The sequence below is a fragment of the Leuciscus leuciscus genome, assembly GCF_965113295.1.
Source record: "Leuciscus leuciscus genome assembly, chromosome: 8".
Lineage (NCBI taxonomy): Eukaryota > Metazoa > Chordata > Actinopteri > Cypriniformes > Leuciscidae > Leuciscus > Leuciscus leuciscus.
The window spans coordinates 14490474-14518420 of NC_138732.1; the positions used below are offsets into that span (position 1 = coordinate 14490474).

The 27947-nt window shown below is 37.2% G+C and overlaps 2 protein-coding genes across 4 annotated transcripts; one reads left to right on the plus strand and one right to left on the minus strand.

The window, feature by feature from the left end:
• Nucleotides 1-768: 768 nt before the first annotated feature.
• Nucleotides 769-22262, minus strand: chrnb5b (cholinergic receptor, nicotinic, beta 5b). Of its 3 annotated transcripts, XM_082178226.1 has the most exons (8): nucleotides 22138-22262; nucleotides 19995-20075; nucleotides 17464-17611; nucleotides 7873-8018; nucleotides 7750-7794; nucleotides 7573-7682; nucleotides 5650-6613; nucleotides 769-1823 (listed from the first exon to the last, which is right to left on the minus strand). In XM_082178226.1, the coding sequence occupies exons 3-8, from the start codon at nucleotides 17513-17515 to the stop codon at nucleotides 1677-1679; spliced, it is 1464 nt and encodes a 487-aa protein (XP_082034352.1). In that variant the 5' UTR covers nucleotides 17516-17611; nucleotides 19995-20075; nucleotides 22138-22262; the 3' UTR covers nucleotides 769-1676. The 3 variants fall into 3 exon arrangements, with proteins under 3 accessions (XP_082034352.1, XP_082034353.1, XP_082034354.1); XM_082178227.1 differs by lacking the exon at nucleotides 17464-17611; XM_082178228.1 differs by lacking the exon at nucleotides 17464-17611 and having other exon boundaries at nucleotides 19937-20075.
• tspan6 (tetraspanin 6) lies at nucleotides 22138-27943 on the plus strand. Its single transcript, XM_082178247.1, has 8 exons — nucleotides 22138-22324; nucleotides 23634-23822; nucleotides 24747-24821; nucleotides 24919-25008; nucleotides 26153-26314; nucleotides 26406-26489; nucleotides 26576-26660; nucleotides 26816-27943. The coding sequence occupies exons 1-7, from the start codon at nucleotides 22238-22240 to the stop codon at nucleotides 26642-26644; spliced, it is 756 nt and encodes a 251-aa protein (XP_082034373.1). The 5' UTR covers nucleotides 22138-22237; the 3' UTR covers nucleotides 26645-26660; nucleotides 26816-27943.
• The last annotated feature ends 4 nt before the right edge of the window (nucleotides 27944-27947 follow it).

A 27947-nucleotide genomic window follows, 5' to 3' on the forward strand; every position in this document is an offset into this window, starting at 1 on the left:
ATTCATACACTCCTTTAAATAATGCATCTCAGCCTCCATTTGCACACTCCCCTGACTTCACTGTCTCCACCTGTCAGATCAGCAGAGCCACAGTCATGATGAGTTAACACTGAAAAAACACTAAAAATATCTCAGAGTCCTGAGAAATTAATACAGCAATAATAGTCCTAAACCGCAGCAAGAATGATTGGTGATTAAAGTAATGAGAAGGGGAAAAGGCCCCCTTCTGCATTGCAGATGCATGCTTTGTTTTTGTTTTTACTACTGTAGTGTAAAAAGCAGTCATGTAGAAGCACAGAAAAAAACATTGTTTTAACAGATTCTCTTTTAGTGTTATTTTAGTTTTATAACACAGTGTATTTAGCACAATATTTTAAAAAGACTTTTTTTTAAAAAGAGATTTTATTTGTCAAACTGTTAATAAAAAGTTAATGTTCATGTTAGTTCGCAGTGCACTAGCTAATGTTACCAGACGCAACTTTCCATACAAATATATTACATAACATTTACAAATATATTCGTAAATGTTGAAATTAACATTAACTAATGTTAACAAATTAACCTTATTGTAAAGTGTTACCGATTAATAAATGCTGTAGAAATACTGTTCGTGGTTAGTTCAAGTTAACAAATGAAACCTTATTGTAAAGTGTTACCAAATTACCTGAAGAGATTTTTCCTTGCCCTTATATGGCTAAAGATAAATGAATTATATGCATACTACACATCAGCAGTAAAATATACGTAAATGAAAGCCCAAACATGATACAATTTTGTATGGTTTTAATTTACTTTTCTTAATATATCACATAACCATCATAATAAAATGACATGATAATTATATGTTAAGCACTCATCAGTAATTCCAACAACAGCATGTTCAAAAATCTGTCTGTAAAACTGTCAATCAAAATGCTGTTGCAGGAAGCTGCCTATGTAACTTTTAAACCAATCTAACAGTATAATGGGGGGGAAAGGTCTTGAAAATGTGTGTTAAAGAACGGTACATGCATGTGTGTACAGGTGTGAAATCTATGTTCCAGTAAACAGCTTATTATTATTACTATTATTATTATTATAGTAGCCACGTCTCTTTTGAGCTAGGATTGACTTTTTTTTAAAAGACAATATATATTGTAGTCTTGATGCATCAAAGCATCTTAAAACAGGTTTCAGGTCTATAAAGAGTTCCTCATCCTGCACATGAACATTTTGAGAATTTCTGAAAATTAGAATACGTTTCAGAAAAACAGTTTTGACAAATCAAGTCAAGAGGAGTGTTGGTTTGGAGCCATTTAGGGATTTGGGGAGTTATTTTCTATGAAAGGTTAGAGAATGCTGAGGCCTCCTGGGCTAAATGTTGTGGATGAATGACAGCTCTGAAGGGTTTTTGAGTTCGGGTCAGTGTTAGAGGCAGATAAATATTCAGTGTGTGTCCAGTATTGTGCTCTGACTCAACGCCATCTAAGAACTTTGTGTCATTGTGCATTGAATGGTACACAGAGCTTAATGCTTTATGAAATGTGTCAGGTTTGAAGTCCATTGTTCGGTTTGCTACAGTATTTACTAAAATAAGCAGGATGTCATGTCAAGTTCATGATAAGTCTGGGTTGTGGGGTGTGCGCTGAAAATAAACATATGTGGGTTGGGTTGAAGCTGGTCTGACTTTAAGTGATCTACAAATCATCACTGGTGGGTGTGTTATAGCTCTTGAAGAGCGGCTGCGTAAAGAGGCCGAGGGTTCCTGTAACACACACTAAAATAAAGATCCAGAGAAACAGACGGTCAATCACCATAGCCACGTATTTCCAGTCCTCGACAATCTGTGAGAAAGAAAGAATATGCACTGATTCATTACATTTTGACATTTACATTTATTCATTTAGCTGACGCTTTTATCCAAAGCGACTTACAATTGCTATATATGTCAGAGGTCGCACGCCTCTGGAGCAACTAGGGGTTAAGTGTCTTGCTCAGGGACACATTGGTGTCTGACAGTGGATTCGAACCCGGGTCTCTCACACCAAAGGCATGTGTCTAATCCATTGCGCCACTACCACCCCATTTGAATTAATTTGTGAAATAAATGTATCTGAAAAACTCAAAAGAAATGATCTGTATTGTTTAGTAGTGCCCATGTTATAGTGTTGATTATTATTTAGCATATATATGAGGTATGCACCAAAACCAGGAATTAATTTTGCATGGGTGGTTGTTGTAAAATTGTAGTTAATTTTGCAAGCATAAATTTGGCCCACATATATAAATACATACACACACACACACACACATACACATATACTGTATATATATACACATATACATATACATATACTCACCTAAAGGATTATTAGGAACACCTGTTCAATTTCTCATTAATGCAATCATCTAATCAACCAATCACATGGCAGTTGCTTCAATGCATTTAGGGGTGTGGTCCTGGTCAAGACAATCTCCTGAACTCCAAACTGAATGTCAGAATGGGAAAGAAAGGTGATTTAAGCAATTTTGAGCGTGGCATGGTTGTTGGTGCCAGACGGGCCGGTCTGAGTATTTCACAATCTGCTCAGTTACTGGGATTTTCATGCACAACCATTTCTAGGGTTTACAAAGAATGGTGTGAAAAGGGAAAAACATCCAGTATGAGGCAGTCCTGTGGGCGAAAATGCCTTGTTGATGCTAGAGGTCAGAGGAGAATGGGCCGACTGATTCAAGCTGATAGAAGAGCAACTTTGACTGAAATAACCACTCGTTTTAACCGAGGTATGCAGCAAAGCATTTGTGAAGCCACAACACGCACAACCTTGAGGCGGATTGGCTACAACAGCAGAAGACCCCCCCGGGTACCACTCATCTCCACTACAAATAGGAAAAAGAGGCTACAATTTGCACGAGCTCACCAAAATTGGACAGTTGAAGACTGGAAAAATTTTGCCTGGTCTGATGAGTCTCGATTTCTGTTGAGACATTCAGATGGTAGAGTCAGAATTTGGCGTAAACAGAATGAGAACATGGATCCATCATGCCTTGTTACCACTGTGCAGGCTGGTGGTGGTGGTGTAATGGTGTGGGGGATGTTTTCTTGGCACACTTTAGGCCCCTTAGTGCCAATTGGGCATCGTTTAAATGCCACGGCCTACCTGAGCATTGTTTCTGACCATGTCCATCCCTTTATGACCACCATGTACCAATCCTCTGATGGCTACTTCCAGCAGGATAATGCACCATGTCACAAAGCTCGAATCATTTCAAATTGGTTTCTTGAACATGACAATGAGTTCACTGTACTAAAATGGCCCCCACAGTCACCAGATCTCAAACCAATAGAGCATCTTTGGGATGTGGTGGAACGGGAGCTTCGTGCCCTGGATGTGCATCCCACAAACCTCCATCAACTGCAAGATGCTATCCTATCAATATGGGCCAACATTTCTAAAGAATGTTTTCAGCACCTTGTTGAATCAATGCCACATAGAATTAAGGCAGTTCTGAAGGCGAAAGGGGGTCAAACACAGTCTTAGTATGGTGTTCCTAATAATCCTTTAAGGTGGGTGTATATATACGTATATATTATATATACAGTATATATATATATATATATATATATATATATATATATATATATATATATATATATATATATATATACAGTGCCCTCCACAATTATTGAACCCCCTGGTAAATATGATCAAAATTGGCTGTAAAAAATAAATCTGCATCGATTATCCTTGTGATCTTTCATTCAAAAAATGTGCAAAATTCTAACCTTTCATTGAAGTAAAAGAATTGAAAGTGGGGGGAAAATCACATTATGAAATAAATGTTTTTCTCCAAAACACATTGGCCACAATTATTGAAACCCTTTTATTAAATACTTTTTGCAATCTCCTTTTGCCAAGATAACAGCTCTGAGTCTTCTCCTATAATGCCTGATGAGTTTGGAGAATAACTGACAAGAGATCAGAGACCATTCCTCCACACAGAATCTCTCCAGATCCTTCAGATTCCCAGATCCATGTTGGTGCTTCTCCTCTTCAGTTCAGCCCACTCATCAGGTCAGGGGACTGAGACGGTCATGGCAGATGCTTCATTTTGTGCTCCACAACAAATTTTTGTTTTGATTTTGATGTTTGTTTTGGACCGTTGTCCTGATGGAAGATCCAACCACGGCCCATTATAAGATTTCTAGCAGAAGGCGTCAGGTTTTGATTTTTTATCTGTTGATATTTGATAGAATCCACGATGCCATGTATCTGAACAAGAAGTCCAGGACCTCCAGCAGAAAAATATGCCCACAACATTAAAGATCCAGTGGTATATTAAATTGTACACATGGGGTACTTTTTATCCTTGTGTTCACCAAACCCATCTAGTGTGTTTGCTGCCAAAAAGCTCTGTTTTAGTCTCATCTGACCACAGAACCCTGTGTTGTTTGAAGATCCAGTCGTGTCTGACAATTAAATTTGCTGGGATTTGTTTTTGGATGAGCGAGGAGGTTTTTTTTTAAACCCTCCCAAACAACATGTGGGGATGTAGGGGTTGTTTGATAATTTTTTTTTTAGGCTTTCTGACCCTAAGACTGAACTAATCTCTGCAATTCTCCATCTGTGATCCTTGGAGAGTCTTTGGCCACTCAAACTTTCATACTCGCCGTGCATTAAGACAGTATAGACACACGTCCTCTTCCTGGCAGATTTGTAACATCTTTAGTTGGTTATAACTTCTTAATTATTGCCCTGATGGTCAAAATGGGGATTTTCAATTCTTTAGCTATTGTCTTACAGCCACTTTCTAGTTTGTGATGCTCAACAATCTTTTGCTACTCATCAGAACTGTATTCTGTGGTTTTACTCATTGTGATGGATGATTAAGGGGATTTGGCCTTTGTGTTTCCTCATATTTAAACTCCTGTGAAACACGAAGTCATAGCTGGACAGTTTCATGTTCCTAGTCACCCTGGTGTACTAAAAAAGGTAAATATTAATGGGAATATACTTCAGAGATATTTTACTTGTAAAAAATTCTAGGGGTTTCAATAATTGTGGCCAACATGTTTTGGAGAAAAACATTTATTTCATAATGTGATTTCCCCCCACTTTCAATTCTTTTACTTCAATGAAAGGTTAGAATTTTGCACATTTTTTGAATTAAAGATCACAAGGATAATCGATGCAGATTTATTTTTTACAGCCAATTTTGATCATATTTACCAGGGGGTTCAATAATTGTGGAGGGCACTGTATATATATGTGTGTGTGTGTGTGTGTGTGTGTGTGTATATAAATACTGTATATATGTATATATATATATATATGTGTGTGTGTGTGTGTGTGTGTGTGTGTGTGTGTGTGTGTGTGTGTGTGTGTGTGTGTGTGTGTGTGTGTGTGTGTGTGTGTGTGTGTGTGTGTGTGTGTGTGTGTGTGTGTGTATATAAATACTGTATATATGTATACACACACACACACACATACACACAATATATATAGAGAATTTTTAATTTTAGAATATATTGTTAAAAATATATTTTTTGTTTTATATATATTATTATTATTATTATTAAATCGATGAGAGCAGATGTCCTCAATTTAATTTGGTCCATTGATCTTTTGTTTTTCAGTATATTTGAGTGAAAGCCAATCCAGCACTCACCCCTTCATCATCATCCTCATTCTTCATCTTGTCAGCAATGTATCGGACTCCCTTTACAGCCTCCTCAATGTCCACAGGGCACTTTACTGCCATTCGCTTACGAAACTCTGTGTTTTCCTGCAACTCTCCAGGTCTCCAACCAATGTGTTTGGCAGAATCTTCATTGACAAAGAAGGTAGAATCAGTCTCATCAGTCTCACTTTTTGCTGGGAGATCAGATGAAGAGCACTGCTCGTGCTTCATGCGGAATTTCTCTCGTTTGTTGGACTCTCCTGGTCGTCGCATGAAGAGAAAATCAGGCAAACGGCTCAGGAAGTAGTATTTGACCCACTTGGGCATATTGTGTGTGCTTGGGGACCGATGGTGCACATTTAGCACACACACACTTGTAACAATTGAAAAAGTCACCAACACCATTGCAAACATCAAGTACTTTCCAATAAGGGGCACAGCGAGTGAGGTTGGAGGTACGATTTTGGAAATCAGTAAGAGGAACACAGTTAAGGCCAAAAGAACAGAAATACACAAAGTCATCTTCTCCCCACAGTCTGACGGTAGGTAGAAAACTAAGATGGCCAGTGAAGTGATAAGAACACAGGGGATGATTAGGTTAATGGTGTAGAACAGAGGTTTGCGTCTGATGATAAAATCGTAAGTTATATCCAAATACGTGATGTCATTAGGGTCTTCGTTTTTGCGACCAGGCAAGGAGACAATATCCCACTCACCGCTTGGCTTGAAGTCATCGCGGCTGGCAAAGTCTGACAGCAAGATGAGGTCGATTTCTGTGTGGTCATAAGTCCATGAGCGGAACTTGAGTGTGCAGTTTTGCTGGTCAAAGGGAAAGTCCCGGACCTCAATTTTACAGGCACTCCTATAAATGGCTGGTGGTAGCCAGGCAACCTCACCGTTATTTGACACGACTGCATTGGAGTAGAAAGACACTTCATATGTCCCATCAGCACTAAAAATGACAAACACATTGTTTAAAAAAAATAAAAAAATATCTAAGTATCCTAATTTGTGTATGATAAAGTGCATAATAAAGGTGAAACTCAAAGCTGATACTATTATCCCGAGTGTTTATTTTTGCATATTTTTGCATATTTATAATTTTTGCATCATCATGTTCCTGAGATTAACGCAATAACTGTCCTTGGACAAAGTTAAACCCTGCCCAAATCCTGTGTCGATGCAGCATTGTAAAAAGATTACAAAATAAGTCACCTGCTGCCACCTGTATTTTTTATAAGGATTCAACCTTTGCATAAATAAAACCTCTTCTAAATTATTTAAAGAGATAGCATCAGCAGCACACAACAGATGTTTTGAAAATTAGTTGGGGTTTTTTGCCCATACAAATGAAAGTCAATGAGGTCCAGTGTGGTTTTTGACCCCACTGACTTCAGGGCTTTTCATAATTTATAATAGTTAACCCTGGGTCTATAAAGGTAAGGATGAAACAGTCTCTTTTTCAGTCCAATTGTCGTGCTTTCTGTCGCCATTTTTCCCCTCAAACAGAAACTACTGTTTATACAACATGCTATGTTTCCCTGACTGTCCACAGCACATGAATAACACCACAAAAGCAGTACTAACACTGCTCTGAAGCAGGGTTTCATAACCCAGGGTAAAAAGCGATGCTAACCCCGCTTCTAAATTACAATTGTGAAACGTCCCTTTACCCGGGCTTAAAGGCAGTCTATAGAACAACAATAACTCGGGATTAAGTGCAGTGCGAAACATTTTCAACAGTTTGTTTTCCGCAGAAGAAAGTCATTCAGGTTTAGAATGACATGAGTGTAAAGTAAATGATAACGGAATTTTCATTTTTGGGTGAACTGTCCCTTTAAGTGTTAACAAATTAAAATAAAATCAGAACAAAATTCCATGGTGTACTTTAAGTGCTAGAAAGTTTCTCACTTGTTGTACAGGACAATGTCAGGCAGCCATATATGCTGGGAAGGAAGGCGGACTTTCCTGATCCCTTCATACTCCTCTGGGTCCCACATCAACCGGTAATCATTCCATACCTGCAAAAGACACACGTCTTAGAAAGAAAAAATACTACCCAAACACAAAAAGTTCCACTGCTCATACCTGAGTAAGCCAACAGTTGGTGGTCATGATCTGCTCTCTTTCATTCTGAAATACAAACATTATCATATAACATTGATATAATCAAATAAGCAATGCGAGTCAGCTTTTCACGTTTCAACCCACCACACTGATGAGCTGGGCAAGGGACACTTGGATTGCAATGGTGACCTGCTGGCTCTTGTTGATCGCCGGCCGGATCAGCTTGTTGTATCGGTCAGGGGAGAGTAAATAGTTTATCAACCGCTCCTCCACCTCTGCACAGCATACAGCTGAAAAACACAGACATACACAGTTTTTTTAAAAATGTTTTTCTAAAAGAGGTTTTGAATTTGAAATGGAGGTAATTGTTTATTCGGGATTTATCTAAATAACCTACACATACGTATGTAATAAGCACAGAATTTCAAACACCATCAATATATTATACTCTACCAGTATAAGATTAAGATTTTTTTTACAAATGCAGACTTGGTGAGCATAACACCATGCCTACACCGGACGCAAGCGTCGTGAATCGACAAAAGACAATAGAACACATTATAATGAGCGATGCGGTCTACACTGGATGCGGTGCGACTCAACAGACTCAATCTCCTACAGTAAACTGATGCCCCGTTCTATTTCTGACATACTTCAAGCGCTCGTGCTACTTCTGGCATGAAGAACAAATGAATTTGCAACAGTAGCTACATCACATCCTGTGTAGACAGCCTCAAGCTGTTGCGACAACTGTTGTGTCCAGTGTAGACACGGTGTAAGAGACTTCTTTTAAAAACATTAAAAAATTTCAGCAACCCTAAACTTTGAATGGTAGTGTAACTTAAAAAAAAGAAAAAGTTTCTAAATAAATAAATAACTCAATTACTGTTATGTGTCTTCTAACAGCCTTTACATAGAAGAAACATTGACAATTAAATGTTTAACAAAGTTCTTTTCAACTGTTCTCAAGTTCTTTTCTACTTTTGTCATAACTTCAGAATATATATATTTTAAATACATGGTATTTATACATGGTCACATACATAGAATTATAATTTAAGGGAATAATATGAAAAATAGTTTCATGGCCATTGAAAACTTATGACTGATGGATTTTCTAAATTTACCCATTATTAGCAAATGTACCAAAAGGGTCATTAATGTTTTACACTATGTTACACTTTATTTTAAGGTGTTATTGTTAAAGTGTAATTATACATTTAAGAACAGAGTAATATTACTTAACATGTATTTACTATAGGGTTAAATTAGGTTGCATGCAATTATGCATAATTTACATCTAACATGTAACAAAGACTGTAAAAAAAAGTTACCGGATACTATATGCACTTCAAAATAGGGAGGCCAAAAAGTAAGTTTCAGAAAGAAGCAAAAGAGAAAGCCCAAAACTCTACTGGTGTTTCTGTTCCACTGTCTCTAAGGGACAGCAAGTCAGGACAAATGACATCACTCTGCGGACAAGCAGTGCGCTGTGGGGACAACGAGAACAGAGACTACAAGATTAAAGTTGACAGAAGAAGCACTGGGGCAGCAGTCAGCATTCAACACACAATCACCCAGCCTGTGCTCAGCGAGACATACTCCATCTGACTAACAGCTCAACAAGTACAGCTGAAACATGCGAGAAATTAAATGAACGCCATGATAAGCAGTTTTGGGAGCCATGTGCAAACGAAGCAGAACCTCTGAAACTCTCCAAGAATATCTCAAAGATGAGAGTAAACATTATCTTAGTCAACCATCTTTTTAGAACACTTTTTTTATGTTATTGAAATGGCAAAGGTCCCAGACTGCGTATGTTCAGATAAATTAACTATTTTTAAATACTAAAGACACAGTACTTTTTTTCAATGCTTTACGGGCTGTCTTAATAATGTATTTAGCTTCTGTATTTCTTCTCAGCAAATAGTGACATTAATCAATTGACAGCTCTATTAGAAACATATCTCCAAAAACAAGGCAATAACAATCTGTTTTATGAATCTCTCTAAGGGCATGTTGATGCTACCTGTGATAAATGTCTCTTTAAAATGTCAAATTACATTACCCCCTCAAAAGAACTGACACATCCATTATGAATCTAGACAGTTACATAATGAGCCCCATTCATTTGTAAATAAGATGCACAGAAGCAACAATCCTCGTGATTCAGGGACAGCTTGCAGAGGGTCATAGAAGCCCTATGCCACATCTCCCATTAGACCCTATGGGGACGATCATTCTTTAATGCCAAACATGAGTCAGCAGTTCAGCCCATCACTGCTCCATCAGCACACATTCTCTTTATCACAAGCTCTCATATTACAGCATATGAAAGCAGAGTCTGACAGTAATTATCCTAATGAGAGGTTAGTGAGCAAAATGGCATGACCATAAATGAACACTACAAACAAAGCAGTAACCATGTTAGTTTTTGTTTTCAGTTGCATCATGTTACGCATTGTGGGAAACATACAGGAACAGATTCTAGTCAATAGTAGATATTTAAATATTTTTTAAAAAAGTTTTGAAGTAAGTGACATCAAGTAAAAGACTTTCATTGTGAATTTGAACGTAAACCAATACATTCTGTTAATTGTTTTGTGTTTGTTTACTTATCTTGCATATTCAAAAGTGCATCAAAATATATAATATAACTGTTATGTTACGGTTATATAATATAACCTACTAAGCCTTAGTAGTGTAGTCAAAAATATTGATATTTAGTAGAGATGCACCGATGTATCTGCCAACAATCGGTATCGGCCGATAAAAGCAATTATTTTCACTAGTATTGGCCATCGGTTGATTGTTTAAAAACAGCCGATTATCAGGGCAGATTATATCCTGTCAATCAAAAGGGTGCAGTAAAACCATAGACTGTAAAAACAAATATGGACGTAGTGTCCGTGACGTCACCCGTAGGTTTCTGAAGACCGTTTTTGAAGCCTAAAGTGGGCGTAGCTGACCGTCGCCATCTTGGCAGCGCGTCACTCCCGAATTTATTTATTTTTACAGTCATACAATGAGCTGAGGTAACGTGACGGCTAAAGGCTGATTTATACTTCTGCGTCGGACCTACGCCGGAGCCTCTACGCTGTAGGCAACGCGCTGGTTTTCATTTATACTTCTGCGTCGTTGTCCGCATTCAGGCGCGCAGAGGGAGCATGTGAAACCCAAGGGAGCGGTCCTAGCAGACCAATCACAGCGCTTGCGTCCGCGTAGAGTTGACGTGTTGTTTAGGCCAATTTATACTTCTGCGTCGAGTGTACGCCGTAGTGTACGCCGTAGTGTACGTTGTAGGCTACGCACGTAGGCGACGCCGTCGTGAGCATTTATACTTCTGCGAATGTCTGTGTTGCTCTGAAGTTACACCGCCGAAACGCTAGGAGGCGCGGGTGGGTTTTAATGTTCCAGTTCCACTGTGTTTACATTCCTCGCGGCTGTTTTGAGTTTAGGTTTCTACGAGCAATGGCGACTGAAGGAGTCATACAGATGGCTGTATTTCCGCACTTCTTCAAGCAATCTCTCGGTCACTTGGTCTATTTCCATGGCTCTTCACTGATCTTCGGAATTTAAAAATGGCGGGCGGGCGGTGCAGAGTGCAGAAGATCATTCTGGAAATGCGTAGGAGGAAACGCGATGCTATCCAGCCGACCAATCACAGATCTTGCGGTCCGCGTCGCCGCAACGCGTGCGTAGTTACATTTTTGAGGAGGTGCGCGTCAGGGTACGGCGAAGGGTACGCCAAAGCCACTTTTTGCTCCAGGCTGTAAACATGTTTTTTTCTGCTGTAATTTCAACATGGGGGAGATGCAGATTTGACTCACTTTTGCAGCCAGCCTTAAGCCGCCAGTTGATGAATTGCCATTTAATTCACTTCCGTGTTGGTTTCAAGAGAGAGACAGGGAGGTTGCCGCTTGAGTAAAACATTATGGACTGCAACTCACACTGTGTGTGAAAAAAATCTCTCATGTTGAGTTAGTTAGGGCAAGTTAATGTGACAATGACGCATTAACAGCTAAAAACAACTACATAAAAGCAGACTCTATTTGACCCTATGAATCACCCGTAGTTCAAGCCAAGGTTGCCAGATCTGCAGTTTTTCCCTATAGACCTTATTCACAGCAGCACCATCTTTGATTTTTAATGGGAATGAAAGCGAGGCAGTGAGGGACATTCTTCTCTTCAATGGGCTGTACTGTTGTATGGGCTGTATTGTTCTGCTCATGAAACACTGGAAAAATATATTTCCAAGAAATTTCAGTCTACAAAAAACTCCCGACAGTATAAGCTGTGGAAAATTGTAGTAATCTAGGAGCTTTTTACAGCGGATGCCATTGGAAACAAGGCAAGACTATCCCTCACAGCCTCACTTTCATACCTTTCATGGCACTGCTCTGAATAAGGTCTATAGCTACTAAACATTATTTGTAGCGCGCCTCTCACCCAATTAATCGCAAATAGCTCTGTGCTTTGTTACTAAAAAGAAACAGTGTCATCTTTATCACGAATTCAAACAATAAATGGCGTTTTGACGCTCTTTTATGTGACGTGACAGTGCCTCAGTTCAAGCAGCAGTGCGGAGCGCAAGTCTATTCTTCCACTTTAATACAAATTATATCTAAAAAAACATGCATGAATATCAGAAGGTAAGTTGAAAGTTACAGTGCAACTTACCGAAATCTGTATCATGTCTCATGTAATCACTCAATCTGTGTTTCAACCGTGGAAAGATGTCAATAAAACTTGCTTGTGAAGCTTGTGAACAAGTTCACTTAATGTAGCATTTACCTCAGGAAAGTCATCGGTTTGTTAGTTAGCATAACATTTTTTTTTTTTTTTAAACTGGAGAGGAGCTTATTTACTGTTAATTATATATGTATGTTTGAATAAATTTGCCATGAAGGCAAGTGCTTATGAAAACTACCTTATATGTGTAACTGAGTTGTAGCCTATTCAAACATTTCAGCTTTTATTTGAGTGTAAATATTATATCTGTAAATAAATAGCAGTTGAATATAATAGCTCTGTTGTTAATTTTAACCTCTAATATTATAGTGTAGCAAATGAGAAATGAATTTTTTTTATCCATAAAAAAAAAAAACTATCGGTATCTGCATCGGCCAATATCATTCTGAATAATCGCCTATCGGTATCGGTTGAGAAAATCATATCGGTGCATCTCTAATATTTAGATATGTATCGATACTGAAATATCTGAAACGGTTCCAATACTCCTTTTCTGCAGTATTGATACACAGATAACAGCTGCGCATTCTAACTCTCTCTTCTCTCCAACGCGAATTGACACAAAACCACCGCTTCTCACTCACTCACTCGTCTCGTTCGCTCAAGTTGAATTGTGTTTGTATTGCACATAACTTTAGTCATTCTCGCAGGTTTCACGCTTACACCAAAAGCTCATGCACCACTGATCTATATACAAGTGGAGATATCATAAAGCCGCCTTTCAAACAGTTCACGGTTACCAATTGACTACTTTTACGGTCAAATGATTTAAACGTTCAAATACATAAAATTTTTTGTCAAAATGCCATCTTGCCGAGTAGAGTATTCATGTAAATACAGTCAGTTTTAGAATGGAAATAGTTGAGAGGAAACGCATGTTGTGTAGCAGTATATTGGATCTGTGCATAAGCTATTAAAGTGACAGCCGCCTAATAAACCTGTGGACATCTGTCATGTTAATCAAAGAACAAAAGACAACGAGCAAATCACTTGCTGCTCTTGACTGAATAACTAAGCATTAATCTGTATTTAATTTTTACAATGGAAACTATCCAGTTTTATTTTATATTTGATTACTTTAACTAGTATTTCTTACCTAAAAACTGTTTGACCCACCTGAAAAACTCAAACGCCATGATTATTTTATTTGTCTCTTTATTCTATTGTATATATTTGTGCTATCGTTTGCAATTTGTTTATTTATTCTTATTTTATTACTGACTGTTTACTTGTCTTTTTTTTTTTTTAAATGTAGTTCAACGATTCAAATAAAGCCTCCCAGTGCTGTGTGTAGGTTATTACAAAAAATTCCCCAAATTATCAAAAAATTATGAGATAACAAATGATCTGTAAGGCAGTATATATCCATGGTATCGAAAATGGTATTGAATATCTATATTTTTCAAGGTATCGTATCGAAGTTGAAATTCCAGATATAGAAATTCCAGTATTGTGACAACACTAAGTAATTTAACAGTTAGAGATTACACCATCCTCAGCATAAACACAATAACTTGACATGACTATTCAGTGTGGATGATGCTGTCTACAGTGGTGACTAACATCTATGGAAAACCCTATGAAAAAAGTGTTTCTAAAACACTTGACTTGCTCAGACAAGCCCCATGTCCTGCTTCAGGGCTCTTCACAAAAATACACACACACACCGAGGCAGGACAGGCCAGGGCCTTGGAAAGGAACACAAACTTGCACCATCTCAAGATTATACAAAACACACACACACACACACACACACACTCACAGTTGCCTGCACTGAGCTTTTCCACCCCGGTGCACTTCAGCTCCGTGAATAATTCAGCTGCACTAAAATAAAACCTGCCTCATCACACAGACAGCAACAACAGATACACACACCAACACAGACAAACACACACAGACCTAGTCTAACTCTCAGAATACTTTACTGGGGGGATAGTAGCATTCACATAATGCACATAAACACTTCCCAATCTGAGTTAATACAGTTCAATACAGTGCTCTACGGTTTGACAGGGCGGTGCTTAACCAGTGTGTTTCAGCAAATGTGTTATTGTTTGAATGGCATAAATATCCAGCAACTAAATTATTAAAAGCTTCTCCATCTGCGGCCAAGCTTTACTGCATCAAACAACTTACGCAAACATTTATACACATATTCAGTAGCTGTGGCCCTACAGTTGCCCTAATGCCACAGTTTATGGTAGTGGCTTGGGCAGTGTGTGAGTGTCAATTCCACTTCATGCTACCCTTTAACTCTAAAAGAGGGCGTTTTGAGCTTTCTCTCACTCTCGATCAGACGCTTTCTTTATGCTGAAGGCTTTTCCCCACATTTCAGTTTACATTAAGAATCTGAGACTGTGTGGGGCTTTAAGTATAAGTCACACATTTTCTGCAATAACAGAATATTTTCTCAATTCCAACAGAGATTATAACTTGACCAAATTGTAGAAAGCCTGGTTCAGATAACCTGACTTCCATTTATTGGGCAAAGCATGTCGTTTCAAGCCTTTCTAAGGTTTTAATAGACTAATTGACAGGTCATTGACAGGTCAAAAGCAACTTTAGATTACTATTAAAAGGAATTTTTGCCCAATCTCGCCTGATACATGACAGCTGCTCAACAGTCTGAGGTCATCGTTGTCTGATTCTCCTTTTCATGATGGGCCATGGAATTTCAATAAGAGACAGATCTGGACTGCAGGAAGGCAGTCAAGCACATCCACTCTACAAAAGAGCGTCTGCACAACCACTCTGTGGTAGCACATGCTGAATGAGGCCCGTCATTGTCTTGCTTCCCAGGAAAGATGTCATCTTGATGACATGAAATGTCTGTAAAATCAAAAATTTGCACTAATGCATCCCCATTCCGTTACAGAGGCTTGCTTTTGTACCTGTCGCTGACGAAAGTCTGGATGGTAACTTTCGTCTATGAGACTGAGAACTCAATGTCTGTTTTTCCCAAAAACCAGCTGAAACGTGAACTCATCTGACCATAGCACACATTTCCACTGTGTTTTGGATCATCTGAGATGAGCTCGGGCACAGAGAACTTGCCAGCATCTCTTCATCAAACTGATGTATAGATTTCTCCTTGCGTAACAGATTCAAGTGGCATTTCTTGATGCAGCATCAGACTGTGTTCAGTGACAACAGTTATTCAAAGTCCTGCTGAGCACATGTGGCTGTATTTAACAGAGCAGCATGACGGTTTCTCATGCAATGCCATCTGAGGACTAAAAAGGTCAAGCACATTCAACAGAGGTCTCCTGCTTTGCACAGACTGAGATTGTAGGGAGATGGTGAAAGACCTAAATTTTTTGCAATCTTCCATTGAGAAATATGATTTTTGAATCGACAATTCTCTCATGATATTTGGCACAAAGTGATGAGCCCCATCTTTGCTTGCAAAGAATGAGATCCTCCTTTTACACTCAATCACAATCCCCTCACCTACTACCAATTCACCTGCTTATTGTGGACCGTTTCAAAAGAGCTTAACTTGGATATTCTATACTTTTCACTTTTATTTTCCCTCTCCTCTTTTTTTGGAGTGTGGCTGATTTGGGGCTGTACACGGATTGTTTAAGCAATAAAGCAAGTCAATTCAGGCATTTAATGACAAAATACATTCAAAGGAGTTTTGTTCGTATGTGCATGTTGAAAGAAAGTAGTGCAAGAAATGCATTCAAAACAAGCTGTCCACAGAAACAAGCTATTCTGAAGTTCAGTTCTGTATGTGTGTGTACGCGCATTCATGAACGCGTTTAAGAGACCCTCTGCAACTCTGACTCACTGAGCAAAAGATCTAATCAGAGTTATGACAGAGTAAGCATGCCTCAAGAACCAAAACACACACACATATACACGCTATTACAATGCATGTCCTGAAACTGACTGAAAAAGACACTCTAATACTGAATTGTACATTTGCTCAGTTTACCTGCACTACTTGTGGATCAAGCAAATGCATGTAACCTTTTGGTGGCAAAAAAACTGTAAATAATCTTATAGTTATTTAATGTTCAATGTGAGTCTGATCGATGATTTTAAATGATTAAAAGTCAAGACTTTATCATGCGTACTCAATGAAACATGATGCACTCACAAAAGACTGCTGTGTGGGCACTGACGTGATACTTCACAGCTGGAAACGGATCTGTGAGTGAACTGTGCTATGGGGCACAGAGAACGTGTGGACTGGCCCAATTTAACCCCTTTAATCCCAACTTAAAGCATTTGATTAATGCTAACTTGCTGATTTAATTTGCAAAGAGTTGTCAACTATGAATGAAAGTGAAGACTGTATTGATATGTCATGTGAATCTTTTACATGTCTGGTGTAAATAGTCACATACCCAGAGCCATTTAATTCTTGTTTTTCCTTCTGAAAAAACATGTCTGTCAAAACTTCACAAAAGAAAGCAATACCTGTCCAGCCAACTAGCATATTTATTAGGCTACATATAATATTAGGTAATGTCTATTATTAATTCAAGAAAAAATATATATCTATCTCATATTTGTCATGCCCATAATACATACAAATTTCATTTCACCATTTGTGACAAGTGGGAAAACAGTCAACTGACTGATTCACAATATAGCGATGTACATTAAGTTTTAATTATTCAATTAATTAAAGTTAAAAGAAACAATCTTTATTTTATTTATTTATTTATTTATTTGCATTTTCCTCATAGTTGCTTGTTATGTATTTAAATATTTTTTTTAAAAGAATGTGCTAAATTATTGTTCTCAATTGTCTTATGGGCAATTTTTGAACGACAAATTTTGACCAGAAATAAAAAATGAATAAAAACACTCTTTCACTAACCATATTTAAAAAAACTAAATACAAAAAAAAAAGAAGCACATTTAAGCCTTAATCGTAACCATATAAAATGGAGCGTAAATTTGAATGATAATGCATTTGACCATTGAAAGTAACACACACCAATAGAAAAAAAAGAGCTGCTTGCTTACTCGCCACGGTGAGCGCGACAAACCAAAGTCCTGAAGCCATCGGAACTGCCATCTCCTGTACGAGCCTCTCCGTCCACACTTACGTCAACTGACAAACAAAGATCGCGCCTTTAAAGATCCATTTTCCCCGTACACTTCACGACAGTCCCTGCGATTAAGACAAACAGATTTGTATACGCGATAATGAGCAATCCAGGCTTGTTACGCACTCAGATTGGCGCTTCTTACGCCTGAAGAGTTGTCCGGTGCCTTTTCAGTGATAATCGCCCACAAACACGTGCGTAATGATAAAAGATCTATGGGATTTTCTTTTCTGCACGCGAACTGACTCACGCGCACTCGGCAGACTGCGCTTCTCTTGCGCGCGCGGGAGACTTAACATCCGCGAATGCAATCAAGTCATGAACTTATGAAATAACAAGGCTTCTAAAACTTAAACACATTTCACAGTCCGTTTGTTTTTTTCCCATATGTCCAATGCCATCGATTTTAATGTCGTTTTAAATATTATAGCCTAGCATTTTAGAGAGAGAGCAATTGTTGGTGGCCCGGTGTGCTAATATAATGATAATTACAGACTCAACTGCACGTTAAAAGGACTGTAAATTGCCACGGTGTCTTGCATGGGCAATTGGCTAAGTGTGCGTCACGGGGGAGGAGAGTTTACTGGTTGTGTGTTCTGCACCATGAAGCATAAGACAACACTTTATTAAATAGCCTACATATTTGCACTAGATGGTTATTCACTTTGCCACATTATGGGAGACACTGGCATTACAATGACATTACAAAAATAAGTTTCTCAAGCAATGGCTTTGTATATTGCTAGTTTAAATGTAATAAGTTTGCCCACCAAACTTTCCAATTTCATATTTTTTTGCTATATCTGCTGAGTAAACAGGAAAACACCATAAACCCACAATGTCATACATTCAGACAGGAGTCAACTAATAAACAAGTTATTTTTAATGTGCAGTTTGTCACACAAGTTTTATAAGTTGCAGGTCAAAACATTCGTTCAGTATTTTTCAATGTTATTTTTGCCGTTTCATTCTGTATTTCAGAATTGTTTTCCTTTTTAAATGTTGCTGAATAGCCTATAATAGACTGTTTAGTAGCAGGTTGTTATAGTGACAACTTACCCCATGTAGTGTGACGCTATAGTCAACATGTCAAATTAACAGCATCATTTTGGTGGCCAATAACGAAGGAAATAGTCCCAAAAATTGTAGTCAAGACTTTAATATACGTCACTGCAGAAACTGACTTTCAAAATTAAACCTGTAAAATCACTGTGAAAGAGTGATCGCCCAATTCACTTTCTCTCAGGTTCGTTTTCGTCTTTATCCATAGACGAGAGCTTAGAGTGTCAAGTTCAGAATGAGGAGAGCTTATTGCAGTTTACTGCAGTTTCTCATAAAATAGCTGCTCACTTCAAAGGATAAATGTATAGCTAGAAAAGCATTGTTTCCTTAATTAACTTTCGATAAACTTAATTAACCACGAAAACCCCAATCACGCAAGCAAATTAATCTCTCACACATAAAATCTCACGGGGAAAGACATAACACAAAACGGCGCAAAGCAGTGGACCCTTGAAGCGAGGTATAAAGCAGAGACCTGACGTTATAGTCCAAAATAGGACTCCCTGTCTTTCCACAAACCATGTGCAGTGTGAGAGAAATCAAGAAAGCATGAGAAGAATGAGGGAAAGGACAAGGGAGATTTGTTTGTGTGGAGCCAAAAGGAGGCTTTAAGGTCAGTATTTCTACAAAGTGGCTATGGATCTTTAAACTCCCTAAGCTGTGCATGCATACACAAACACATACTCGACGCTCTCTCACTCAGCCAAGCCCAAATGTTACAGCTATTAGTGTTGGGTAAATGGCTGCTAATTTAATTTAGTGAAAGTGAAAGAGGATCTCACATAACGTTACCTGATCCAAACAGAAATAATTTAATACACAAACAATGCACAGCCTTTCTTTTGTTTAAGGACATATATGGGAGATATATTTTCTGGGACCGACAGTAACAGTGTATGTTAACAAACTGTAGGCATATTGTGACGTGTATCAGAGTAAAACAGCTTCTCAAACAAGAACAAAAAATGTAGGGCTGGACTTGATTTTGTCCTATGGGAAATGGTTGGATCGTTGTGGTTTACTATTGCTGTGATATAATGTGAGTGACAGGTTGTGAATGCATATGTGTCTGCATACACATAAATATACCTACACAGACATTCACTGCTATATTGCCCTTCACTGACTGTCTGCAGCACTGTGTGGTTAGCCATCCCTCTCATGCTCCAATTCCCCCATTGGAAGGTGTTTGGGGCCTGAAGCAGACTGCAGTATAAAGATTTAAACGCTAACTGACATTAGCTCACCATTCGGATGCCTTATATGTTTACACATCAAAAGCACTCATCCATGGACTTTCAACATGTTCCAACACAGCATTTACCTACCACATATCCGGGATAAACCACTTTACTCTTCAGCATCTGTTGGCTGATGGTTACTCACTTCAGTCATCTGATCTCCAGCAGGTGAAATTTGCTCCATTCATTCTCTGCTTGGGCTGAAATACTAGCCAAATGCATCAGTCTGAGAAAAGAAAAAAAAATCTATTTGAAATAGTATATACAAAATATTTTCAAAAGTGCACATAAACCTTTCAAACCATGTACAGTGTAAACAAACTATTGTTGGTTTAAGTTAATACAACGAAGGAGATTATTTTAATTAACAGAAACTCAAAATATATTATCTAAACCATATTATCTAAGTTGATTTAAAAAAAAAAAAAAAAAAAGGTGTTATAAATCATGCATTTTTTTTTTTTTTTTCAGTGTAGCCACATATGAAATAAACAAATAAATACTCACTTACATATACTTGTTTGAAAATCGAACTGAACAATGTAGGCTAACGATTATTGCAGTTTAAAAGTTCTTTCCTGACTTTTAGTCTTGGGGGCTTACAAACCCTTGCCAATAACCAGGCCAATCATTTACCAGCCGTAGATCACAATTCAATCACAATAATCATAGAAACTATCATTGTAAGAAATTCCATGCTAGCCTCTAAATCTTTTGTAACATATGTCTACTCTTTTTTAGTTGGGAGCAAAAAAACATACCACGTGTAAGATCTGCTAATAATAACCAAACCATGACATGCGAATAATGTGCCTGATTTGGAAGACTGCTACAGGGAATTATGAAAGACACAGGGAAAGGTTAAATCTACCTAAAGCGTGATAAAACAACATAATGTTGATTTTTACGAAGAATACGAATTGCTGCCCAGTCATAAGCAATTCATTTAATTTGCACGCGGTCACGGTTTGTTTACTTGCGCATTGCGTGGCACATTCACGTCTTTGTCTTATAGCGCCATCTTGTGGTGAAAAGTTGTTACACTGTCCCTGACCAAAACTCCCTTCCAACGAAAAAAGATTTTTTTTTCATTTACCAGACAGTGAGGATAAACAAGGATTTAGATTTTGTTCTTTACATTCTTCTGTCACTTGGAAAGTGTTTATAGATACCTGCAGATGCTTTAAATTTAAACCCAACTTTAACCAGAGGGAGAGTTAACTATTAGTAAAATCATTGAAACTTGTTAAAGAAAGCCCTTAAGTTGATTTAACTTTTGGATTTAAAAATGGGCCACCATTTCTTTATTTGTTTGTTTGTTTGTTTGTCCTTCGACATAGTTTAACCGGATAGAGGGAGATGATTTATTTATATTTTAGATGTAGCTATAGCCTATGCATTTTTTTAAAGCATTGATAAAAAATAAAAAAAATGATTCCAATCAAATATTTAAAGGAACCGTATGTAAGATTGTGGCCAAAACTGGTACTGCAATCACTTTCAAATTACTGTAGAGTGGTGTATCCCCTCCCCCTCCCCCTGACTCGAGGTTGCCAGTTAGGCTGCAGGATCCAGCAGGAACGTAGGCTGACACGTAGCTGTGGTAACTAGAGCAGAGCTGGCAACCCGGATGCCGAAACACTACTGACTTTGTGATTGGTAGATAGGTGGAGGGTGGAGCTTCAGGCCAAAACACAACATGACAACATCAACATCAGTTGAGGGCTGCAACTTCACTTTAAAATGACAATATCCTGGACGGACTACTGTTGTCAGTGATATAAGTATTTGAAATGAACATGATTTCTTAATGTCTAGTGACATATCAGGGCCATTTTATGATTAATTGAAATACATTTCTTACATACGGTTCCTTTAACATTAAAAACTGTCCAAGTAACAAAAAAAATACTACCTGCATTGATAAAACTCTTTTTGCTATGCTGTTATGCGTATAGGCTAGGCTACTTTGTTTTATTGCTGGTTCCAATTTTATTTTATTTTTTTCGTTGTTTGTTTAGCCTACTGCATGAACCCTTTAGAGAAGTTTTGGACTTTTGAATAATTGTTGTAACCAATGAATTTTGTTGAAAAATGTGCTTGTACTAGGCTTTGAGTTAATTTTTCAGCTATTTTTTCTTTTATGTAACTTATGTATGTCCATTTTAATGTTATATTTATAGCTTTCCCAGACTTTCCCAGTCCTTTATCTTGGTATTAGGACTTCCTGTCTGGAAAAGACTCCACACAGCACCCTCCTCACCTTCAGTTCCCAAACAAAACTTTACCAACTCGCAGTCTCTCACTCCAATCCGCAACTTTTCCTCCAGCACTCTCCATCGAAAAATCCTGTCGCCAGCCAGAACCGCTGGGAAAACAAAAGCAGAAATGTCCCCTCCATCCGAACGTTTGCAAACCAAACCCGTGATAACGTGTCTGAAGACATTTCTCATCTCGTACAGTTTGATTTTCTGGGTGAGTTTGTGTTTTCATCAGCTTTGCGTTAGCTTGAGGCGGCTACAGCTAACTCAATCTGAACAATGGGCTCAGCCAACTAACACGTCTTACTCTTAGTTTGATCCCTATTTAAACTTTAACTAGATAAGCCTGCGTTTAACTTTTACAAAAACAAGATGCCATTCTAGGTTTTAATTAACGTTAGTTGTTTATTTACTTCTGACTAGCAAAAGACTTTGCATAAATCCCGTCGACGACCTTTTATTGTTTACCGGCTTGTTTGAGATGTGTCGATTAATTTTATGTTTTTCCTGTATTTTACATTTTATATATCAAAAGTATAAAGTAAAACATAATTGTAGTATACAAGTTATAATTTATTCCAGAGGAAGACCTATGAAACTTTTCAGCCTTTTTGTACTTTGGGAACACAGCTGTTTTGATCGATGTTCAAATATATTGATCTATTCAAATATTCAATAAGGAAACTGTTATAGACTAAATAATAGTTCATCAAACGTGTCCCAAATGGGTGCGAAGTCCGATGATGCACTTTTATCTCGACTATTTATTGCTATTCACAGTGATTTTCAGCAGGCAGGGGACAGATGGTCATGTTTATAACCCCTGCTGAGAAAGGAAAGTGGATAAAGATAAGTAATAGTCTTAGACGCAATCAGTTGCTTATGGTCGAAAATTGAACCCCGGTTTTTATATACATTATACAACTATACTTTATCCACATGCATAAAGTATATTCACATTAAGCAACTATGTACAAACAAATCTCAAGTGCTTGATTGTTTATAATCACAAAATGTAAACTATATTATCACACAGCTCTATATATAAGGTTGGGTATAAAAGTATCCAACTTTACCCACACACAATACATATAGCCTACATAACGCAATGTATAGCAAATCTCAACTGCTTGATTGTTTGTATTGTTGCAAATGTATAACTATTTTAGTCAAGCTCTAATCTGCTAAATGTGACATAAAGACATTAAGATATTATGAACACCAACATCGTGATTATTTTTATTTATTTTTTGTAAAGAAGAAAAGCACTACCCAAGAAAATTTTACTTTACTTTGCTTTTATTTATTTTAAACAGTTTCTAAATAGGTCAAGGCTTATATTTGCTAACAACAGTTGTCATGGATCTTGAGCATTCCCAGATTCCCTGTTTTTATTTAACTCTCTCTAAACTGTCTGAGTTTTGAAGCTGAAATTACAAGGTTGCAAGGGTGTTATCAAGAATCAGGATGCTGGAAGGCAAATCCATAAACACGTTTTGAAGAGTTTTTAACTTCATTTGTAGTTCACAGGAGTGATCCTGTTGGCTGTTGGAGTATGGGGAAAGGTTAATTTGGAGTTCGACCTCCTGCTGAGTTCAGACAAGGGCACTAATGCACCATATGTCCTCATTGGGACCGGAGCCATCATCATTATCTTCGGATTGTTCGGTTGCTTCGCGACCTGCCGTGGAAGTCCATGGATGCTAAAGCTGGTACGTTCTAAACTAAATAAAACAAGTTTCTTAAATGTGAAAAAAAAGTATTTGGAGCACATTTTAATGAATAGGGTAAGGGTACACTTTGATGGCTTAAGTGATAATCCTTTTATATGACATACAATTGACCTATCAAGAAAAATACGTAATGTCCCCTTAAAATGGTAATTTCAACCTTCAAACCTGTTAAAAAAAAACTTTTTTCTTTATGTTTATTACTGCAGACCATAGACTGAAAAAAAGAAGAAAAAAAACATAGGTGACATTTCTCCACTTCCTTCCACTATAGAAAAATGAAGCCAAAACATTCGATAAATAACCATTGATATGTTGCACTGATTACATCATTTGGAGCCTGAGTCTGCGCAGTAGTGATCCTGAGGTGGAGCCGCGGTATCAAGGTCCCGCGCATACTCCCCCTCCCACAGATTCAATCACAAGCACAGCTGTAAATCATGTTACACCCGGTTTTTATAACTTTACTAACTAAAACGAACACTTACTACTCAGCGTGATAATACCTAAAATAACAGAAACCGTCTTTAGAAAAAAATATTTGAAATGTTTTTTTTGGTCTCATTCAATTACATGGAGAGGGCTGGGATTCTGACCTATATTGCAGCCAACCACCAGGGGGCGATCAAAATGATTTGGCTTCCCTTTTCCGGATGTGTGCAGACCAACATTTTTTTTTTTGCAGTCTATGGAGCAGACCAACATTTGGTCCTAGACTAGCTAGCCCTACTGAGTGTCTATTTATTTATTTATTTATTTAGACGATTGACATTTTTCTGAAAGATCTGAATATTTTTAGATTTAGATTTTAGATGTCTCCTATTTGTTGAAAGTGCATTGTGTTTTCAATCAACATTATTGTTAATTGTTTTCAAGCATTTTACCTTTCTCCCTCCTCTCTTGTAGTATGCTATGTTCCTGATTATTGTGTTCTTAGCTGAAATCGTGGCAGGTATATCCGGCTTTATTTTCAGACATGAGGTAATATTTGTTTTTTTTTTTTTGTTTTTTTTTTTACCTTTACATATTCATATGCCATCTGTTGTCTACAGCCAAATGATGTTTGTACTCTTTTTAGATTAAAGCAGTGCTTAAAGAAGGCTATAAACGTGCTGAAACAAACTACACTGGTAAAGACACTGAAGATCTGGACAGGATCCAGAGAACAGTAAGCATATATTACTGGAAGCAGTACAAAATTAGGAATTGTGCAATATCACTTTTTCATGTAGATATCGATACTGTAACAATGAGTATCTGCTAATACAGATGCCTATCTGATACCAGTACTATATATATATGTGTGTGTGTGTGTGTGTGTGTGTGTGTGTGTGTATATGTGTATATACACTACCGTTCAAAAGTTTGGGGGCAAACTTAAAAAGTTTAAGATTTATGTTTTTAAAATAAGTATCTTCTGCTCACCAAGGCTGCATTTATTTGATAAAAAACAATAAAAAAAACCAGTAATATTGTGAAATATTATGAAAATTTTTATTTATATATATATATATATATACACACATTTTTTGTGTGTGTGAGATATAAAGTCATAATAACAAAAAATAGTTCACAATTACCTTTTTTCCTGTAAGGTGGAAACAGGTTTTTATATTAATGTGATTTGAAATAAACCTTAAACCTGTATCTGATTTGTTTGTTTATTAAACGTACTGCTTATCGTTTATTGTTCCAGTGAACATCCTATATCCAGCTACAATATTGTACAATAAAAATTAAGTGAATGTGAGTTTAAATGATTACATCTGGTAAAAATCTTAATTAAAAAAAACTAAAACTACAATTTCAAATGACTATTTGTGCTACATGCATGAAAAATCCTATGAACAATATATTTGTGATAGTTATTACTACATGAATGTACACACTATAAAAAGCATTTCTTTGGAATGTATGGCACAGAAATAGGACAACAGACATGGTAGATAAGATAGAACCAATATATGGGCTACACATGAACAAATATATAGGCTACACATGAAAGTCTTCAATGCAGAGTGGCACAAAAGCACTTTTGCGCATTCTGGGCTCATGATGATGCTTTTAAAGCAAACCAAGTGTACCATGATGAAAAAGTGTAGAGCACATTCATGGTGCTTTTATAATACTTACAACCAAAACAGTAACAACCATAATGCACTGTATTGAATTTGGATTGGTCCCATCTGACCAATACCCGATTCAACAAAAAAAAGGTCCACATCTCTATACAAAACATCCGGACTACATAAAACTTCACTAACCTGCTTAAATGTTTTGAGGAGCGTAATTCAATATTTTGTTCTTTGTAGCTGCAATGCTGTGGAGAGAAGAACTACACCAGCTGGGAAAGCACTAATTACTTCAAAGATAATGGCATCCCCAAAAGCTGCTGTAACGTGACTGCTGGTGGAAACTGTACATCTGAAGAACTTAGGGATCTTAAAAAAGCTGCATTAGTGGTATATCAACGGGTAAGAACTGTTTCTGAATATGCTAAATCAACAAAATCATAATCCTTATTTGCAATTCTGGAATAAAATAATGTATTCCTCCTCTTGTTAGGGCTGCTTCGCTCTGATGACTACAACGATGGAGGCCAATCTTGGTATTATTGCTGGAATTTCTTTTGGAATTGCATTCTTCCAGGTACTCGTCAGGCCCAGTTATTTTTTAAATGTTTCTGGTCTGTAATGCACCTAATTATGTATTTTATGTGCCATTCAATTCCTCAGCTCATTGGGATATTCTTGGCATGCTGCCTGTCTCGCTATATCACCAACAACCAATATGAGATGGTGTAGCGATTCTCCTCCACAGGTACATTTTCTTACTCTTCCCTGTAGGGTGTTCTTTTTTAAATGCCACACTTTTCTGTTCTATTACATGTCATTTTAGTAATTAATATTATTGAACAAACTGCATTACTAGGTTATGATCTAGGGGTTCTTATTCTCACTTCTGTCTGTTTACAGGGTATCATCTGCAGATCACAGAGGGCTGAACATGACACAAAGGGAAACCATTTAGTTTCAGTGTTTTGTATGTGTGCCTTAGCTAAACATTTCATTTTAGAGGATTTCTGACTGCTTTTTAAAGAATATTTCTTGTTGGTAATTACATTGAAGGGAAATAACCCATTCCAAAGGGATAAGATCGTTTTGCATTTGTTTTGCCCAAGTGTAAATGTAATAGTGATTAGATATACAGAAGTTTGTAGAAAGTGCATATGTTTTAAACCAGGAACACACAGTCAGTTATGACGTAAATAGTGTATTGTACACCTTGACTTTTGTTTCACTGGAATTAACACATGCTAAAACTTTGTATCTATTAAAAATATTTGTAACTTTTCTTGCATACAACCTTAAAGTTCAACATTTTCCAAAAAGGATGTTTTGAAAATGACCCGATAGTAATATTGGGTCATTAAGGTGTTATCCACTTCACATGTTACATATGGAGTTCTGTTTATCATCACCAGTTCATTTTCAAGAACTAGTTTTAATACATGTATGTCCATTTCTGTTTGGATTGCTGCTTTGAAAATTATGTTTCTTTGCAATTTCTTTGCTGTCTTTATTAATGTAGCAGTGATAGTGTTTATTATAAGGTTGTTGAAAGTCATGGCTGTAATGTGCTGAACAGAAAATGTGTAGTCTCTCTTTAACTTTGTCTGTGAAATGTGAAATCTGTTGTCGCTCTGGTTGATCAGGTAACAATATTTAACATGTACATAAAAGGCTACAACTATCAAAATTATCCATGCCAGGGTTGAAAAGTATTTAAAACATCCTTGCATTTGTAAGGAAAGTAAAGTGATGTATAATCCAGATTAAGTTTGAAACTATTATTCTTTTCTCTTATGTCATCATATTCATGCTCATTAATTCTTGTCATAAGTCAGATAAACCACCCTCTGTGCTTTGTCAGCATATGGATTTATTTTTGAGTATGTGCACGTCAAAGACTATAGATATTTATATCTTTGTAAGACAACATTTTCAACAGCCTTTTCGAGTGTTTGTTTTTATTTTTTATTTTTGCAAACTGTAAAATGCATAGGAATAATAAACTGTTTTTATATGCTCATAAGCTTCAGACACA

What these genes read in the sequence shown, in the direction of transcription:
- chrnb5b (XM_082178226.1), bottom strand. Translation starts at nt 17,515, where the DNA reads ATGGCAGTTCCGATGGCTTCAGGACTTTGGTTTGTCGCGCTCACCGTG. An exon ending in GACATTGTCCTGTACAACAA is followed by an intron (nt 6,614 to 7,572) that starts GTGAGAAACTTT and finishes TGTCATTTTTAG; the next exon opens with TGCTGATGGGACATATGAAG. An exon ending in ATGAGGATGATGATGAAGGG is followed by an intron (nt 1,824 to 5,649) that starts GTGAGTGCTGGA and finishes TCTTTCTCACAG; the next exon opens with ATTGTCGAGGACTGGAAATA.
- tspan6 (XM_082178247.1), top strand. Translation starts at nt 22,238, where the DNA reads ATGTCCCCTCCATCCGAACGTTTGCAAACCAAACCCGTGATAACGTGT. An exon ending in GCTTTATTTTCAGACATGAG is followed by an intron (nt 24,822 to 24,918) that starts GTAATATTTGTT and finishes TACTCTTTTTAG; the next exon opens with ATTAAAGCAGTGCTTAAAGA. An exon ending in CATTAGTGGTATATCAACGG is followed by an intron (nt 26,315 to 26,405) that starts GTAAGAACTGTT and finishes TCCTCTTGTTAG; the next exon opens with GGCTGCTTCGCTCTGATGAC.